The following is an 18,305-nucleotide window of genomic DNA, read 5'->3' as shown; positions in this document are numbered from 1 at the left end:
CACAAAACAAAATGCCTTCTTAGCCAATTAAATTGAAACAATGATAAGTAACCAAGAGTTGCTCATCCAACCTAAATCGAGCCACCAGATCATACCCGATACTCAATCTCACCCAACCATACTCGATTCAACCCATCCTATCCCAATCTAATTGACTCTAGCCCCATCCGAAGATGGCTGGCCCAACTTGAAGGGCAAAACACAATGTATGTATCATGAAAACCTAAAATTTACATGTGCACCAAAATTTAATCTAGTTTAAACGGAAAATAAGATTAAGCTAAACCTAATTATTAGGATCATATCCATAACAACCTTTCCCCCTCTTTTTTAGCCTAAGTGCACGTTATGAAGATTCCATCTTACATGGTTGTGCACCTAACTAAAAATACCATTCTTCATAGCGTCCACCATCCCCTTTAGGACCACTTAGTGTAAAATAGCACTCTCATAAATCCACACCCTCATATGTCCCTTATACCGCATCTCCCTTATGCCATATCTCCCTCAAACACCATCTCTTGATACTATCTCTTTTACATTAAGGGCATGTTTTGGTTAGGAGGAGTTGGGATCTAGAATGGGAATCGGAATGAATAACTCCCATTCTAGCTGTTTGGTTAGAGAAAGTCCTATTCACATTCTGATTTCAAGAGAAAATGAGAATATCCCAAATTTCCCAAAATCCAATCAAACTCTCTCTTAGTATTCAAATTCTATTCTAATTTCGATTCTAGTCTCGAGCCAAATGTATCTGGGTATATGACCATTCTAATTTCTATTCCACTCCATTCTACTTTCAATTCCGATTGTGGTTGCGAACCAAACCCCCCTAAATCCTAATCCTACAAAAAGATGAAGGCAAGATATCATGGATGATATTTTTTTTTCCCCTTTCTTCATATACATTTTATGAAATGCATGGGATGAAATTTGGTGCAATATTTTTCACCCTTAATCCCTTCCTAATAATTAAATGAGCCTTTAAAACCCTCCTTAAATCCAGCCCATGTCACAACTATGACATTTTCTTCCCCTCCATTAGATCCTCTTTTCTTTATCATACAAAATCTTAACCATCCTTTCACCCTCCACCTGATCAATCCAAAAAAAGAGGAATGAGACAATCCTATATTTCCATTTATCACCCCTCTATATCATTGGATTGAATTCTCTCACCTAATGTTATCTCTCCCTCTTTTTATCTCATCCATTCAAAGAAACACAATTTCCCCTAATCCTAGCCGCACATCTCCATGATCCTCTCTCTCTCTCTCTCTAGCTAATAAGAGCTCGTTAATAGATTATATATTATTGTGTTATAACAATCTGTTAGATACAAATAATAGCCATTACTATTTGACTCTAAATAAAATATTGTTTCCTTTCAAAATTACAAGTTTTATAATAACTAAAAGAGATTGTGCGGTTTCAAAAATAATATTTTTTTGTGCCATGAGTGATTGAAAAAGTTATAACAATAACTATTTTGATACTAAAAAATTTGAAAAGATGCTTTTTGAGAACATAATAACAATCGGAACAATACCATAATTGCACCCAACTTAAAATGTTGCTGTTTTATGGTTGCATTAAAAACTGAGAAAATGTCACCAGGTCACTTTATATTAACACTCCTTATACAACTTGCACTTTCTTTCAGAAGCTGAACCATGTGAATCTAACAAAGAAACAGATATATGGCCTTAACTACTTGAAATTTCTGCACAAAGAGGAACCAACCTATGAGGCAGCTTCAGAAACATGGCATCTTCTCTGTATCAAAAAATAGAGAAGTTCTGGAATGAATCAAGACTTGTATCAAATGACGCACCAAGATTAAGAGTGTCACCACTGTTGATCTGCCTAGAGCAAGTTGCTATGTATTCCAGTGTACCCAAGGACTCAGGCTGTGCAGTCATGGAAAAATAAACACAAATCATATTAGCTGACTTCAATTACTGAATCTGAAGTTGAACAATAAGCAGAGGAAACTATTTGAGAACATTATTGGTACCCAGTAGATGTCCACTCTCCCAAAATCACTGTTGCGTAAAGCTTCTATTTGAGGCTCTGAACTTTTTATTGATTCTTTATTAGCATTATCCTGGGCATTGGGCTGCAAGCCCGCCGCAGGTTCTGGAATTGCATCACTGTTTGTGTGGATCTGCCGATTGGTCGCAGGTTCTTGACAAACATGATCTGCTGATGCATGCCCCACCCGAGTGCCTAGCTGCAAAATTACAGTTAATGAACTAGTTTAATCTTTGCTTCACTATGAATAATAACAAAAATATTCTAGTTTGGGGAAGCAAGACAATTACCATATCATTAAGTCCCATTGAATTTGAACCGATACATGTAGGCATAAGAGCATCTTTGGATGAAGCTGGATCATTATTGTTAGGAGTGATCTTATGAAATGGAAACGCATGACGTGTTTCTTCAGCATCCCAAATGGATGAACGGGGCACCTGTGTGGACTGATTTGTGGTTTGATGACAGGCAACAAGGGAAGCAAGAGCAGCATCAAATGAATCACAGGTAATTGGATTCTGCTGAAGACTTGAGTTCTTCTGTGCAGGCAATGGATGGCAAAAGTTTGCATCTGAAGTTGGTGATGCTTCAGATAGCAGAGCTCCAACGCTTATGTTACATTGACAATCAGCCCATGAAAGCACGTCACTTTTACCAAGATTTTCCTTCTCCATAAAAACAAAAGAATAAGTTGAAGATACAGTCAGTAAAGATACAAAATAGCAAAAAAAAAAAATATTTGGTTAATAAATCAGAGGAGATTAGTTAAGTACCACCGCTTGAACTGATTTATCCAACACAAGGGCTGCAACAGGGACTTGGTTTAATGAGTTATCAGTATCCACTGGCTCATTTTCCATGCTTGATACAGGATACGGAGGCGCTTTCGCCTCAGTTATATTCATAGGCAAAATTTCTTTAGTCTGTAAATTGTCTTCAGAATGGAGAGGAGTCAGATGTATCCCACCAGTTGTTGGCTCGGAATTGGAAAACCAGCCATATCTTGAAAAAGAATATCCAAGTCATACCTTTTAGCTAAGTAGCTGATTGTAATCATGAATGAGAAGAGCAACACAACCAGCACAAATGTATGAGGTATACCTCAAACGGAAAATGGCAGGTTTACCAATGGAAGCATACACAGCAGCTGCAGTGGTATCAGAATCTTTTATTGTCCATCTTCGGTGACTGGCTAGAGTGTCTATCTGTGCGTTGTATGGAAAGAGCATTAGCTCTCCTGATGCAAATTTTGAACTGCCCCACTTGACATTAAGGTGCTTCACCACTGATGATATTTTCTTTCGAGTTGTTATAATAAGTTCCAGGTAAGGGTTATGTTGACCCTGTGATATTATCAAGAATGCAGGTCATGGTATATAATAAGCGTAGGTTTAGCCACAAGTTATTAGTCACAATTATCTTTTTACTCCTCGTAAAGCAGCGTGAAAATTGTCATTGATATACTATTCGGGTTTTGATCTCACCTGCTCCACCCCTTTTCTAGTAACTTCATCTATTGGAAAGAGCTGCATCTTAAGCTTCTCACTGCATTGTAGACATTGTTTTGATGCAAGCCTAGAACTTCCAGGTGTTGTTTCCTGGAGGCTAGTCTGCATAACCTTGGTTTGCAGAGGGGATGGTTGTTCTGGAGAATTTTTTTCCCCTGAAAACAAAAGTAATTTAGAATTTCAAAAAAATACAAAAGAAAACGAAAAAAAACCAAGGTTTACAAACCAGCTCAGCAAGACTCTTCTATTGATAGTGTTTAATTCTTAAGTCTACTTGGATGTCCGAGAAACAAAAGCATTACATGTATGCAATATATTGTTGGTTATATGCTTCCATGTTTAAGCTATGATATGAGCCCAGAGTTAATTAATATGCGATTGTTGAAGAATTCAAAATGGGAGTACTTCAACAAATACCAACGAAATGATGCAGGTTAGTTTTTCAAGCTTATATAAGATACAATACAATGCCATGAAATTACCCGTTGTTTTCTGCCGCTGCTTGGCAGTTTTTGTAGTAACGGATTTGGTGCAGCCAAGTCCGTTTTTCCTATGCGCCCCTATAGTTGTTTTAGGCTGTTTCCCACCAGTCATCATGGTAACTCAGTCACCCTAGGATCACACCCTTCACGTGAATCCCACCACTGGATCTTATAAATAAAATTTTTGCGAACAGCTATCAGCTTTGAATCTGCATTGACATAAGCTGTCACTAGTAAGTTCAGACAAAACTGCTGCATGGATAATTCAGTACTTTTTCTCTGGATTATAAAGTAAGGTTCCTTCTATTAAAATAGTTAGAAACATAGATTTCAGCACTTACATGAAATAGCAAAATATTTATTGTTCCTGAATCCAAAGATATACGATATTATAACCACAATGTTACCTGACAATGGTCGAAAGTTGCAAAGAATCAGTTCATCTATTTCAGTAAAACACTATCCAATAATCAGTAGGGTTGATGATTTATCTGAATACTCATGCTTAAGATTGGATCCATGCAGAATGTGACAATATTTATGTATCACAGTGCATGTGTCCAAACAATATCTATGTATGAACATTTGACATCTCCATGCCATAATTAGATACAATATCAGTCGCCACATGCATCCATACAAGATCAATGTTTTCTGGCCAAAGACGCTTGTTTCAAATCAGTAGACTCGAAGCTGTAGAAGTCCTGTCAATCGGCTGAGTGAGGACTGAACCCAGAAAAGATTAACAGACAAATGCGATAATTTTAGATATGCAATAAAATTAGTGGCAGAAGAGTTTGAATCTGGTGCTCAAACTGAACTATCTGCTTCAATTTTTTAAAAAATCTAATTTCTACTCATGGACGGTAGATTTTAGCAAAAATTAACTAATCCCAGCAGATAATTTCCATGATCAATTACTGATTTCAGCAAAATCAACTATCTAGCTTGAATTTGCATCTGCATCCAGAAGAACAATTAAATAGTTACTACAAAAACCACTACTCTGCTGTAACAATTTAAATCCACTGTCTTGACTTAAGTTCAGTCAACAATAGAGTTTTTTTTTGAACTAGAAAAATGAAACAGAAAGATATAAATAGATGGAATAGGATTGGTTCAACAAGTTAGAATTCAACCTCTAACCAAATTCTAATTCCAAAACTATTATGGAACTGCATGACAAGATGGATTTAATTTGTTCTAGCCATCATTTTATTCAACATCAATAAAATTATTTAAAAAAATTGAAGTTGTATCGAACTTAAATAGACAGGAGAATCCCCCCTTAGAAGATATCATCTCTAAGTATAAAGTTCTCCTGATGCTAACCAAGGATAGGGAGGCCAACATAGGTTATTGAGTTCAATGAGGACTTTTTAACTCACGAAACAATCACTACTAGGAAACCCGCTTGGTTCGTGGGAAGAATTTCTTACTAGATTGTTTTTCTAGGAAGTTGACACATGGATATATGATGCCTGGGAACGTGGTTTTTGCAAGTTTGGTTGACCATGAAAAAGTGGCACATTCCAAAATGGCTTATATTTGGTTGAGCATCTACTTTCCTTAGACAGTTGTATAAATACTAGTTATGCCCTTAATAAAGGAAAAGATCTTACTCATTCTATCTAAAAACTTATGGTCGTTTTTGGACAAAAAATTACACCAATTCCCAGCCCATGCGACTTTTCCATGTTCCATATGGGTTTTTCTTTTCCATATATGGGAATCTTATTTTCATTAGGAAGTTACTTTTCCATCTCTCTTCTTTGAAAACTCCAACCAAACATAAGGCATTTCTCCATTTTTCCATTGACCACACTCCTCCCCTCCTCTTCCCATGAACCAAACGAATCCTAAGATTACAAAATTTGGAGTTTACTGTAACCTCATATCATGAAAAACCTATACCATTACAAAATATAATTCTAATGATCAAGGACTTCCATATTCAACTTATAAATAGAATAACACCTTTTATAAGGGGAACATAAGAAGACTACTATATACTATCTGACTCCTAAGATGAGCCTCTTTGTCAAGCAATCTCTTTTAAGGTATCATCTTTCGCTTTAATTGCAAAGCCAAATTTTGACTCTAATATAGTGGTTCAAACAACTTAAAAGAAAATCCCCAGAATCAGAAATTATTTTATACCTAAACTATATCAAATAGCATAAGTTTGATGGGTTTGGGCCTGTCATTTTTGCCCTGATGGAAAAATAATAAGTTCACATGCCTGATCTCTATTTGTCATTATTATATGCATGGGTATAATTACAACTATGCAAAAATGATTAACAGAGCTAGGAAAACATGGAAGTGATCACTCACAATATTTATATTCTCTGCCTTACCATCTTCGTAATATGGAATTTGGCCCATTCATTTCCATGCTAGTAATGCCAAGATCATCGCTCTCTCCTATACATGCACAAGCAGACATATAGATATACCTGTCTCCTATCCAAGGTTTGAAAACTAACAGTACCATGGAATGTATCATGGTACATATTCTATTTTATCATCCAGTATTGACAAACCATGAGTAGATATGAGCATGTATACATGCTTGGTACACTCCCATACCATAGTATTTCAAACCATGCTCAAGAGTCATAAAACTAACCGAGCCAAAAACCTCACTAGACCTGACCCTAATTGGTTAGGTTTGGGTCAAAGGTTTTTTAGTTCAAGGCAAGCATAGCTCTCTTTTTTTTTGACCCAAACTTAAATGGGTTCAATAAGGGTCGCAGCTTTGACACACAACTCGTGAGGATAGACTTCTAAGTTTGTTTCTGATCAAGTCATACCCTTGGAATAAGGAATTTGAGAGTAGTTGGTCTATTTATAATATTATGTCTACTTCATCTTGGCACTAAGGCCGCTAAGAATTGCAACGATTGGATCAAACAAGTTGGGCTGGGTTTATTTTTGTTTGGGTCATGCTGGGTATAATAGGTTATGGGTCAAGTAAGTCAGGTCGACTCCTTGTGGTCAACTCACGGATGGTTATGGGTCAAAGGATCCTAACCCGATATTTGGTCTGATTGAGTATAGCTCAAGGTTTCATGAGTATATTCTCCTAAGTTGACCTAAACCAAGCCCAACTCAACCCATTGCCAACCATATAAATTATCTATTATTAATTACCTTTTCGCCCGAAGAGCTATCAACAGAGGCGCAACTTATACGAGCTATTGAGATGTTTCAGTTAAATGAAATGACCTATCATAAATGACATTACAAAAGTATTTGCTTGGTTTTAGTATTTTTAAGCTATTTGTATTTGGTTTTAGTATTTTTATTTGATGTCGATAATGGAAATATAAAAGAAAATTCTTATTTCGTTGTATTAAGATCCCATTGTATCTCATAGTATATGCACCACATGTTAACAGAGATAGAAGGAGAATGTGTGGGAGCAAGGTTCTCAGTTTCAGCCAAAACCAATTTATTTCAGCAAAAATAGATCCATTTTGGTAAAGACTGATCTGGGAGTAATCAAAATTGTTAATTTCTGCCAATTTGGATTTTAATTAAGACTGACTAAAACAACTTTTTCCTTTTTGAATTGGTTTAACAAGCAAATATTTTTATACTGTATAAAACTCAAATATTACTCGAAAGTTTACAAGTTCAGTTACCTTAACTAAGCTATATTATTAGTTTATTATGGTCAGTTAGATGCAAGGCATCGATACGTTTATGTGATGTGCCTTTACGTTACACACGAAGGCAACATTAAAAGATGCATGTGCTTTTTTGATTTGAAAATAAGCCGTTTTAGGAGGTAGGAATCTTTTATTAGTTCTGAGAATTTTAGGAACTAACTATTAGTGCCACCTCAATGTCCTTCACTTTTCTTCTTCTAATTATTGGAAAAATATTGAATAAGTATATGTAATTAATTTTTTACTCTTTTGTACTTGTTATGTCAGTTAACAAGTAGTATTGTTATTGATATTGAATACATTAGTACATTCCTTTGGCATGCTTAATGATTAAGCCTCATAAAGTTCTCGGCATAAAACTACATACGCTACATAAACTATAATTTTGTATAGCTCAAAACACAATAAGATTATGCAAAATTACTTGATTTCTTTTAGTTTTTTCTTCTTTCACATATTTTTGCATTTTTTTCTTCTTCAACCGAGGCTTCAAAATCCAGAAAAAAACTACCAAAACTACCAAAATTTCCAAAACTAAAACTATGCCGAGGGCACAAAAATCGAGTGTAAAAACCTTGAATCTGTTATTCGTGTCCTCTATGTAAAATAATTATTTTGTATGCCCTCAAAGAAAGAGAAATGATATGGTATATCTAGGTGGACCAAAACTTTCTATCCACCCACCTATTTCCTTGCTAGTTAATTATCCACTATCCCCTATCTATTGCACTCATAACCAATTGTTAGCATTCCTATTTTTATATAGCAACTGGATGAGGATCCAATGGGAAACGAGATAGGTTAACCAATAGTACTAATCCACCCTAGCTTACCATACCATTTATTCTCAAATCAAATCACCATGCCATTAATTTGATCTTGTGAAAGCGGTCGTAGATTTCCCCCCACACGCCCTTTAGGGAAAAGAACCCGTTTCAAGCCAAAACCAGAAAATGTTTATAATCCCTTAAAACCACTTTGATTCATCCAAGACTACACTGGCACTCTCACCTCAATAACTAATATTACGTGGACACATGATACAAGTGTCAAGTATCCATGTATGTCTAACTTTATATCTTATAAAAGCAGGGCATGGAGACATGCATGTATCTTATATATGTATAACTTCATTTTGATGTTTACATACAATGAATAATGAGATAGAACTATGCTCTTTAATTTAAAAATTTGATAAAATGGTTGCTAATAGTTATGTTAGACTTAATAACTTCCATATAGATGTTGCAAAGGTAGACCATAGACATGTATTGATGATGGCACCATAAGTAAGTGGAATTCATGAGCAAAGAGGGTCATGAAATATCCCAAGTGTCCAAGTGTCTACAAATCAAAAAAATCACAGTTTGGAGTGTCTAGATAACATTGTTGATACCTCCACCCTGACTTTGCTAACAACCGTTTCAATCCCTAGCTCCCTACAACCAACAATCCTGAGACACTATGGAACATTGGCCTTCCAAATCAATCTCTCTTCTTGATCTGGCAAAAAAAAAATCACTAAAGCCACACAAGGTAAAATAAATATTCATTTACTAATATTTTGTTTCAATATTGGTATGCCTTCTTTTTCCCTCAGTCATATTTATGTGTGTCTCTGTGTGTGTGTGTGTATTTCTTGTTACACTCCTTGCACTATCTTTGCTTTCCAAAAACTTTTATGTTTTTCTTCATTTATCGTGCTTAATGTGTAGTTCCCTTCTTATTATGAACATTAAAGGAAATTGGACATTAATCCCATGAAACTTTTATGTAGGTTAGAACACCTACTTCAAAGTCTCACCATGCACTCATGCCACTCCCAATTCAAAAAACTGAGAGTTGGATCAAATCTAAATAAGAAAAGTCAAACTTTAATTGGATAAGAAGTTCTTTAGGGGGGGAATCTAGTATTTCCACATGGAAGTATTCTACAATAAACCCAAGTACTTCCATTCATTTGCTTCCAAGTGCCCTCCAATCAATCGAATCAATAGAGATGATTTAGCAACTAGGAAATCTCACCTAAAAGGGCAGCCACTCAGCTGGTCAGAAGCTTTTTGTTGCTCCTTTGTCCATCACACGGCATTGTGTGAGTCCAACAATAGCAACAGGAAAGCTCCACATTAGCTGAATGACTTTTTCAAATGAGCTATCTGGATTATGCAAGCATTGTTCTTGGATCAAATGAGAGGGAATAAGTTTCATGCATAAATTTGAAATGTTCATGGCTATTGTACTTGCTGTCCTGAAAGCTAATTGACCAGATTTCAGAGCACAAGCTAGATATGGAGGTAAAAGACTCATCGTGATAGAGGGTGAATAGATGCTAGAGTTAAGAATAGATGGTAGGTTATGATACCAATAGACTAATCGGGAACATGGTGGTTTAATTAGAGATACAGAATCAATTGCATGGTTTTTGCTTGAAAACCTAAACAGATGTCCATCAAATCTAGCAGAAATCCATTGGATCTAGGGTTTTTCACAACCATGAGATTCAATGAAAGGCCATAAGCAATGAGAATTCATGGCCTTTGTTGCTTGTTCATCATGGACGTGCAATCACCCCAACATCAGCTTCTTTTCACTTCCATCTTGATGTCGTCAAGAAGCGTGGATCAAACCAGTGCTTCAACAAATAATTATCTTTTGGACTCCTAATCTTGAGCCACGCAAAAGCCATCAACGATTTCAAAAGAAAAAGATTTAAACACAGCAGCATCACACAAACGAAATAATCTCCTGAAATTCGTCATGTTTTAACAATCAGAACGATCAAAAGATAGTAAAGATCCAACATTTCGAACTTAAAATAAAAAAAAAATACACCGGCAAACAAGTAATATATTAAAAGAAAGCACTGGCAATCACCGACGAGAACCCTAAGTCAAATCTCAGCACGAAAAAGATCAAAAGAAAAAAAAAGTGCAACTTCTGCTCTTATCCGCTGGATTTTGGGGCAAATAACCCTAAATTCAAGAAAAAGATCGATTCCTCACCTTGAAGTCCCAAGGGAGGAGCGATCGCTGCCACGACCTCCTCCGGGCGAATCTTAGGGTTTGGCTCGTGGAGCGAAAGAAGACGGTGAAACAAGAACAAGATCGGAGCTCATAATGAAGGATTCTTGCGAAGGAAAGAGGATATTTATTTTGGGACTCTGGAGCTTTATCTGTCTTTCCTCTCTGGGAGTCGAAGGGCGGAGAGTTACCGCCCTTTCCCCCGAAACCCGGCGTTTTAAAACGAACTACATACAGTGTACCTTCCGGATACGAGGTAACCCCTGTTTTAAACGGTCCAGATGGAGCTAAAGCAGCCAGTTGGAGCCATCAAATGATCAGAGTTGACGGCTGGGCGTTTCGTCCGCATCGGAACAGCGTGCTGCGGTACTCTTCCACCTAAGGCCTTGGTGGATCCGCTGCAGGATTACGTAACACGCTATATCCAAGTATGGATAGTCGTTATATCCTTCGTGCGAAAGAAGATTCACCTTTCTTTTGCACATCCACCGTTGGATCATCCGCTGATCGCTTTGAGAGCTGTGCAGGCAGATGCGTGATAGAATTTGAAGCGCATTGAGAGCCGTGCAGTGTGTAATCCTTCTATCTCTTTCGAAAGATACAACCCCTATACGGTACCTTCCTCTCCCCTTTGAGAAATTATACCCAGGTGCATCACGTCAGCGGTGCACCATGCTAGTGGGATTTCACCACGTGGCCAGGCACGCCATGTGGCGAGCATGGAGACTGGAGAGGGCGTGGGGTCGTGCCTTTGGTGATCGGCTCCACCGTCGCCCTCCTCCTCTTCCTGACAAGTCTCTCTTACCCCGATCTCGCTTGCCCTCCTCCCATCCTCCTTCCTCTCCTCCCCCTCCGCCTCCAACCCCTTTGTCGCCTTCTACACCCCTGTCTTCGTCGAGTCCGAGCTTCGGCCCGCCCCGCCTCACCTTCCTCGTCTCCGGCTCCGTCGGTGACCGCCACTCATGAAGCGCGCCCTCCTCACCGTCTGCCATCCTGCCAGCTACTGCGTCATCCATCTCGATCTCGAGGCCCCCCTCGTCGAGCGCCAGGACCTCCACGACTTCATCGCCCGCCACCCATCTTCTCCGCCGTCGGCAAGCTTAAGATGATCACAAAAGCTAATCTTGTCAACTACCACGGACGCTCTGTTGGAGTTTTAATTAAAAATAAATAAATTTTTTTATCCCCTAAATTTTACTTGTTTTAAAATTTTAATTTTAATTTAAAAAATTAAATTTTTTTAGTCTCCTGTCAAAAGCTACTGTCGAGAAGTTGCTATATTGTTATCCTATAATAGTATTATAAAAAAATAATTTACTAAAATAAATTTAGAAGATTAAAAGAGCATGCCTGCATCGAGGTATGTGATATATACTACGTACGAGTTTACAACGTTCTCATCCCCAAGGTACAACAATCTGATTCTCCATCCTCCTCTCACGAGCACGATCGTGAAAAATAGAAAGCAAAAAATTTAAAAAGTGGAAGAACTCTGTTTATGGAAGAAACTCTTGAAAAACAGAGTATTAGTAAAAAAAAAGAGAAAAAAAAATTTGAATTGGATAAAATTAATATTTCGAAAAGAGTCACAACTTTTCTGACGGCATCTTTTTTAAAATATTTAAAACAACTAAAATTTAGAAGATAAAAAAATTATTTTTTAATTATAACGAAGGTTTGCCGTACTGGTATCAGATACATACCGATGTCATATTAGCATAGTGTCAATACAATACGAAATTTTTTTGACGTACCGAGGATCGATACCGTTCGGTACCGAATCAGCATGTTACGGTATGTCCGATATCGTTCGGTACCGAAACAGTATGTTACGGTACGTCTGATACTGTTTGGTACCATTCGGTATGGCATACTATAATTAAAACTCCAACACCTATTATGGCCGCCAATACCCTTCATGCGGCGCCATCCTCGAAGAAGGCCGCGGGACGGTAATGAAGGAGACATGGGAGGGGTGGCTAGGACTTTCCGATCAGAAAGAGGGGAGCAGGCGAGACGCTTCACCCTCTCCTCCTTTAACTTATGCTAATATGGCATGCCTAGCCACGTGGCGAAGTTCCATTAGCATGGTGTACCGCTGATGTGGTGCACCTAGCGTAGGGTATAAGTTTTCCTCCCCTCCACGCTCATTCGGACCCAGGACAAGGCGGAAGTGGCACGTCACGTCTCAGCTAACAACGAGAAGCCTGGGCTGGCCGTCTTCGGGAAATAGAGTTAATACCGCACGGGTGAAAAGCTTTGGGCCACCAGTGGCGCACACGAAAAGTCATGTACTTTGCAGGCACGCAGCCCATAGATTTGACATTAACGTATAGCTTTGTCTACTACGAATACGGAAACACTGACCACATTTTACTCAAGAAATTTGCTTCTCAAAAACTTTTGCATATGCAATATTATGAATCCTACCAATGTTCTCATTAAATTAATTGGAGGTGCTATAGACTATAAAGAAGTTCAGAATACAGCCGTCAGCCGCTATAAAGCAAGGAATTTCAAAGCTTTCAATTTGATGACGCTCATAAAGGTTATAATTTTTACAAGGGCAACAACAATGAAGTCTTCTCCTTTCAATTTGACATTTACAGAACTTCCGAAATCGACTGTAATAGGCAAATTAATTCCAAAGCCATTTGATCCAACTGTGAGACCATTGTTCCCCTGTGCCATTTCCAAGAACAAAGAAATTCCAGAAACATTGAGCACGACCATTAACATAAGCCAAAAAAAAAAAAAAAAACAACCATGAGGGTGAGATCATGTTGCATGCCAGTACATCCTGAAGATAAATGGCAGAGAGCATGGACAGCAATAAAGAGAGAGAGAGGAAAATACAGTAATTTGAGCTTCGGTTATCTCTGCTCAAAGCCGACTTTGATGAATGTAGGAGGATGTAATAGATGGCAGGCAAGTTTAACTGAATAGGTCATATACGGCCAGCCAATCACCTAAAAGGTATTGCCGATGCTGAAGAAAAATAACATGCTTGCCCGATGGATAATGTAATAACTTCATCTGTACAGAAGATAGTAGTCTACTGAATAACACATTCACATGATCTCTCACCTCCAAGTCCAAATTCATCATCTGATGAGCCAGCATCACTGAAAAAATAAGCAACATTAGAAGCACAGTTAGTTCGCATATAATTGCATAACTACAGGAAGTTATGTAACGCAGTAGGTGGTTTGTGCATTAGAAACTGAAAAGATCTAACTTTTGATCATCATTTATGCAAGACAATAGGACATTGCAGACTTTGGACATCTATCTTTAGCTTAAGAAAGCAGAAGTCTGTGTTCGAGTGAAAGACTTCCAGACTTCAAAGGTCAAAGCAGACACAACAATCATCAACAAATCAAGTATCTCAATTATTTCAGATTTTGAGACAGTTTTAAAATAAGCAAGTACAGAGCTTTAAAGGTTGAAGGAAAAATAAAAGACACAGAATCTATTATCTACAGAAAATATCATAAAAAATAAAATCAATAATGCCTATCTCATAAGGGAAAGTTCCTGTTCCCTCTTTCAAGTAACCCACCACTGCCAGGCTTAAGTGCTAAGAACATCCATCTTAAGTTAGTAATTCAGGAAACCATTTAGCAAATAAGTGCACACAGTGTTACAATTCCTACTAAGAAGCAAGACACATTTTATAGATACTAAAAACTACTAAATAGGGCTCAACCCATAAAGAATAAATGCCGTGAAGGAACATGACAAAAAAACTACAACATGATGATATTATATTAGTGTCTACTAGTACACATGCATGTGAAGCCCATAAAAGAAAATTATGATGAGGGAGGAAAGAGAAGCAAAATAAGTGGAGTGGCTGGAGACATTGGTAAGAGTATGTGGGGGTGTGATATGGGAAGGAGAGGTTGAGAGTTTAGAGAGAATGGGGAGCCACTTTTCATGGATTTTCTTCCCTGGTTATGTTAGGAAAGAATTTTAGATCAATTGATTAATAGGCAGTTAGGCATATCCTAAAAAACCTCCAAATTAATTAGGATATGTAAAGAAGCTGGGTGTAGCCGGGACAGCTGGGGGCTAGAGAGAGGTGGGAAGGGAAGGTAGTTACACAGGATTTGATGTCAGAGGAAGAATGACCGGTGAAAATGATGCTTCCACTATACAAAATGGCAGCTTGTTCAAAATTGTTACTAAAACCTGCCACTATAAAAAATTCTGTTTAAGTAAGATTTAGTTAGAAAAAGCTAATGGCAAAGTTGGAAGAAATACTGAGAAACCACGCAAAGACCCAACTTTGCTCTTTTTAATGGAGTATATAGACAAAAGCATAGACTGTTCGACAATACCAACCAACTTCAATTGCAGGTTTTATTAGGAAATCATATTTCAGTTAAGCACTTAACACTTCAAAGGTCTTGTTATTTTCATTCAGCAATGAAGCAGTTGCTCCCATTGATTTTACATTATGCACATACAAGCTCTCTTTAAGTATAGACACATGCTAACATGTCAGTGTTTTAGAGAGTTGTCATGTTGGATTCTTCAAGTCATCTTGAGATGGCCCCATGTAACATTTCTGTTCAAATTTAGAAAATAAAAATTATATGTACAATAAATTGTTTTCAACTACCAAAAAGCTACTAAGCATGACGCATAAACAACAAACTTTATTAAGCATCGGGTATTGTCATGAATAAATTTGATTTTGTGATCAAGCATCTAGGTTGCATTTAAAAGGTATGCTTCATATTTGAGGTCACTTGATCAAATCACATTGAATTTGAGGTCAGAACCATGTAGGCTGTATCTTCAAACTTGTGATCAAACATTTATTTTTAATCGTAAGTAAATGCATGATGCACAAACAAATAGATGCTAAAGGCAGCAGATGAATCAAAAATCCAATCGTCCATGCACAAAAGTCGAAGCACAGAGTAAGCTTTTACCAGCAATTTTATGTACAAACAAGGCCAGCAACAGGGAACCTTTATTTTGCAAAGAAAATTAGGAGCAAAATTAGTTGTGGACATGTGTTTGGAGCTCATCATAACAATTATAGATAATAATCACTACAGTCGTATTCTGTTTCTTTCTGAATAATGAAAACAACATCTATGTTGTAAGAAATATGGAATAAATTAATTTATATTTTCCATCAAAACTACCTGGGTTCAAATTCTCTTATCTCAACAAGCTCCAGTCCAGATGCATCCATCCACTGCACTTTCCTCCTTTCACTGCAAGCACACACAGAAGTTGGCACCTCTTGCAAAGAGTCATGTGCATCATCAGCTTCACCAACTAACATAGAACAACTTGTTGATGGCTTCTTGAGGCTACTTCTAAGACATGTCTTCCTCTCACTCTCATCAATAGCATCACAAATGCTACAAAGCCTGCCAGTGTCCGAAGCAGAAGAGGAATCTGCCAGTGTTTCAGGCTGGTGAATGGGACCCACTTTAGGAGGGCATGGTCCATCCTTTCCTGCAGATGCGCGGCCAAAACAAATGAAGCGAGCGCATCTGCAGGAAACTCGGCTTTTTCTGGAAGCCAGCTGAAGATCAGGGTCAACTTCTTCTTCCACCAACTGGTACTGGTTCCAGGGTGAAACTCTCATGGGTTTTTCTTCGTTTCTTCGGCCCAGAAGCAAAAGAGCAAGTCCTTTGCTATACCCTGTAGCTGAAGATGAGAAAAATCCTCCTCCTTCCACAGCCAATAGCATTGCTACTGCTCATCTGGGTGACATAAGAAGATTTCTTAAAAAAAAATTGGTAGCTTTTTGTCTCCTCTTCTATCAAAAAAAGACATAAGAAATTTTCTTTAATAACCTAGTTAGGTTGAAGATGCAGCTTACTAAATTTTTAGATCAGGGCAATACCGGCACTCATTGCCCATAATGCAGGCAATCAAACGAAAGAATGGGCAAGAAATTTTAACAATTGTACACTTTTTTTTTAGTATTACATTTCTACATTCAAAATTTTAAGGTAAGAATGCATTTGTTAGTGGTGAGGTTCTTACAATAAACCTGGTTGAATTGATCATGAGCAAGAAGCTGTCTTAGAAAAGTTCCTTTAATGAGCATGAAGGTTGTTACACATCACCATATAGCATATCATCTGCCAATCAAAGCCATAATAGAGTTCCAAAATAAGATCTTAATTTTGCTAAAAATCACTTGTCGGAATTTGCATGCAAGGCAAACCAGTTAAATCGTGTGTGCTCTTGTTTGAGACTTAAATTAGAGTGGATCAAAAAGGATCACCATGAGCCTAGTTTGTAATATAGATTTTTGGGACTTAGAAACCATAAAACTTTATTATTCTAGATCACTTGATGGACTTGGTCACGACCAATGGTAACAAGTAAGGACTGTGACTCACAGTAAAGTTCCGGATGTAACAACGAGCATTCAACATCGTCATAGCATCGGAACACTTACATAGAAAATTAAAGTTCGCCCAGATAGCAGATTATGTAAAACATTTTTGAGCTAATTACGTGAAGTGAAAAGATGTTTAGATCGAAACAGAACAGCGAGCAAAGTTTACTGAATGAGAAGCTAGACCTCAAATCCATACATTCAATGGCAGCTCAAATAAATCAAACAAATAGGATACAGGAAATAAACGAAGAATCCATCGGATAACTACCAGAAGCAGTAGGGGTAAAAACCTCGAATTTCGACACAAATTGATAAAACTAACATTACAACCGCAATAGATCTAACCAAAAAAAAAAAAAGCCTTTTTCGTCTGTGGAAGAATTACTCAAAAAACGAGCTGCATTCTGCTAACTAGCGTGTTCTCAGACCAATCCTGGTCTCATTTCGGCCTTCCATCCGATCACCACAGACTACGGCCTTTGAGGAGCCTGTTTCTCATAAAATTACGAGAATAATGATAAAAAATTCGGAAAAAAAACATGAAATTCATTCATTAGGGTAACCTCGAAGAGATCTCCTGATCGGGAGAGGCGAGACTAGATGCGGCGAGCCTGTTGGGTTTCCCCAGAGGAGCTCCGGCGGGAGTTGTCGCCGCCCGGATCCAGAAACATGGCGACGAGCGAAAAGAGGAGACGCGACCCGACGAGATAAAGGAGATCAAAAGGTCCCCACAAACTACCATACGCGCCGGATCGGCGAGTTTTTGCTCTCCTTCGCGGTTGGTTGCGGCGCTCCTTTTCCTTTGGAATCCCACGGCTCGCGGGCTTCTTCGCATTTCGATCTTTGATCATCGCACTGGGCCGCATAAAATGAACGGTATGTGATGACGGTCTTCTAATATTTTATCCATCGAATACGTAGTATAAAACAACAGAAAGATCAATGCCTTCTTTCACAGCGTGATGGTGATAATAATGGAGAAAGCAATTGTTTTTGTCGGCTTTCATACGAATCCCTCCGTCTTTCGTAACAACAGAAAGCTAAAAGGACAAGCAAAGATGTAACGATGGGATGGGATTCTCCGATCTTGATCGTACGGCGGTACTTGGTGAACGACATATGCCGGTGGAAGTGGTTATCGGCGGTCGAGATTTTCTATTGGTTGCGTGTCGCGCAAGGGATGGGGCCATCCGATCCGC

At 38.0% G+C, this 18,305-nt stretch overlaps 2 protein-coding genes across 11 annotated transcripts; both read right to left on the bottom strand.

Annotated features, from left to right (window-relative positions):
- Positions 1-1,523: 1,523 nt before the first annotated feature.
- LOC103704772 (TSL-kinase interacting protein 1) lies at positions 1,524-10,951 on the bottom strand. 7 transcript variants are annotated; one of them, XM_039130461.1, is made up of 10 exons: positions 10,707-10,951; positions 9,101-9,207; positions 4,369-4,434; positions 4,028-4,236; positions 3,522-3,700; positions 3,139-3,380; positions 2,811-3,039; positions 2,325-2,705; positions 2,018-2,233; positions 1,524-1,910 (listed from the first exon to the last, which is right to left on the bottom strand). In XM_039130461.1, the coding sequence occupies exons 4-10, from the start codon at positions 4,140-4,142 to the stop codon at positions 1,782-1,784; spliced, it is 1,491 nt and encodes a 496-aa protein (XP_038986389.1). In that variant the 5' UTR covers positions 4,143-4,236; positions 4,369-4,434; positions 9,101-9,207; positions 10,707-10,951; the 3' UTR covers positions 1,524-1,781. The 7 variants fall into 7 exon arrangements, with proteins under 7 accessions (XP_038986389.1, XP_026659717.2, XP_026659706.2 ...); XM_026803916.2 differs by lacking the exon at positions 9,101-9,207 and adding an exon at positions 4,668-4,731 and having other exon boundaries at positions 4,028-4,251; XM_026803905.2 differs by lacking the exon at positions 9,101-9,207 and adding an exon at positions 4,668-4,731 and having other exon boundaries at positions 10,707-10,950.
- Positions 10,952-13,226: 2,275 nt separating this feature from the next.
- On the bottom strand, positions 13,227-17,871 carry LOC103704798. 4 transcript variants are annotated; one of them, XM_039130459.1, is made up of 5 exons: positions 17,670-17,854; positions 17,492-17,594; positions 16,743-16,840; positions 15,887-16,456; positions 13,227-13,849 (listed from the first exon to the last, which is right to left on the bottom strand). In XM_039130459.1, exons 4-5 carry the CDS (start codon positions 16,441-16,443, stop codon positions 13,780-13,782), a joined length of 627 nt encoding a protein of 208 aa, XP_038986387.1. In that variant the 5' UTR covers positions 16,444-16,456; positions 16,743-16,840; positions 17,492-17,594; positions 17,670-17,854; the 3' UTR covers positions 13,227-13,779. The 4 variants fall into 4 exon arrangements, with proteins under 4 accessions (XP_038986387.1, XP_038986388.1, XP_008786466.2 ...); XM_039130460.1 differs by lacking the exon at positions 16,743-16,840 and having other exon boundaries at positions 17,670-17,855; XM_008788244.4 differs by lacking the exon at positions 17,492-17,594.
- Positions 17,872-18,305: the final 434 nt, after the last annotated feature.

This window comes from Phoenix dactylifera, chromosome 9 (assembly GCF_009389715.1).
Source record: "Phoenix dactylifera cultivar Barhee BC4 chromosome 9, palm_55x_up_171113_PBpolish2nd_filt_p, whole genome shotgun sequence".
In the NCBI taxonomy this organism is placed as follows: Eukaryota; Viridiplantae; Streptophyta; class Magnoliopsida; order Arecales; family Arecaceae; genus Phoenix; species Phoenix dactylifera.
This window is presented reverse-complemented; position numbering and strand designations above follow the sequence as displayed.

What these genes read in the sequence shown, in the direction of transcription:
- LOC103704772 (XM_039130461.1), bottom strand. Translation starts at nt 4,142, where the DNA reads ATGATGACTGGTGGGAAACAGCCTAAAACAACTATAGGGGCGCATAGG. An exon ending in CTAGAAAAGGGGTGGAGCAG is followed by an intron (nt 3,381 to 3,521) that starts GTGAGATCAAAA and finishes ATAATATCACAG; the next exon opens with GGTCAACATAACCCTTACCT. An exon ending in GGAGAGTGGACATCTACTGG is followed by an intron (nt 1,911 to 2,017) that starts GTACCAATAATG and finishes ATGACTGCACAG; the next exon opens with CCTGAGTCCTTGGGTACACT.
- LOC103704798 (XM_008788261.3), bottom strand. Translation starts at nt 16,443, where the DNA reads ATGCTATTGGCTGTGGAAGGAGGAGGATTTTTCTCATCTTCAGCTACA. An exon ending in ATAAGAGAATTTGAACCCAG is followed by an intron (nt 13,850 to 15,886) that starts GTAGTTTTGATG and finishes TTATTTTTTCAG; the next exon opens with TGATGCTGGCTCATCAGATG.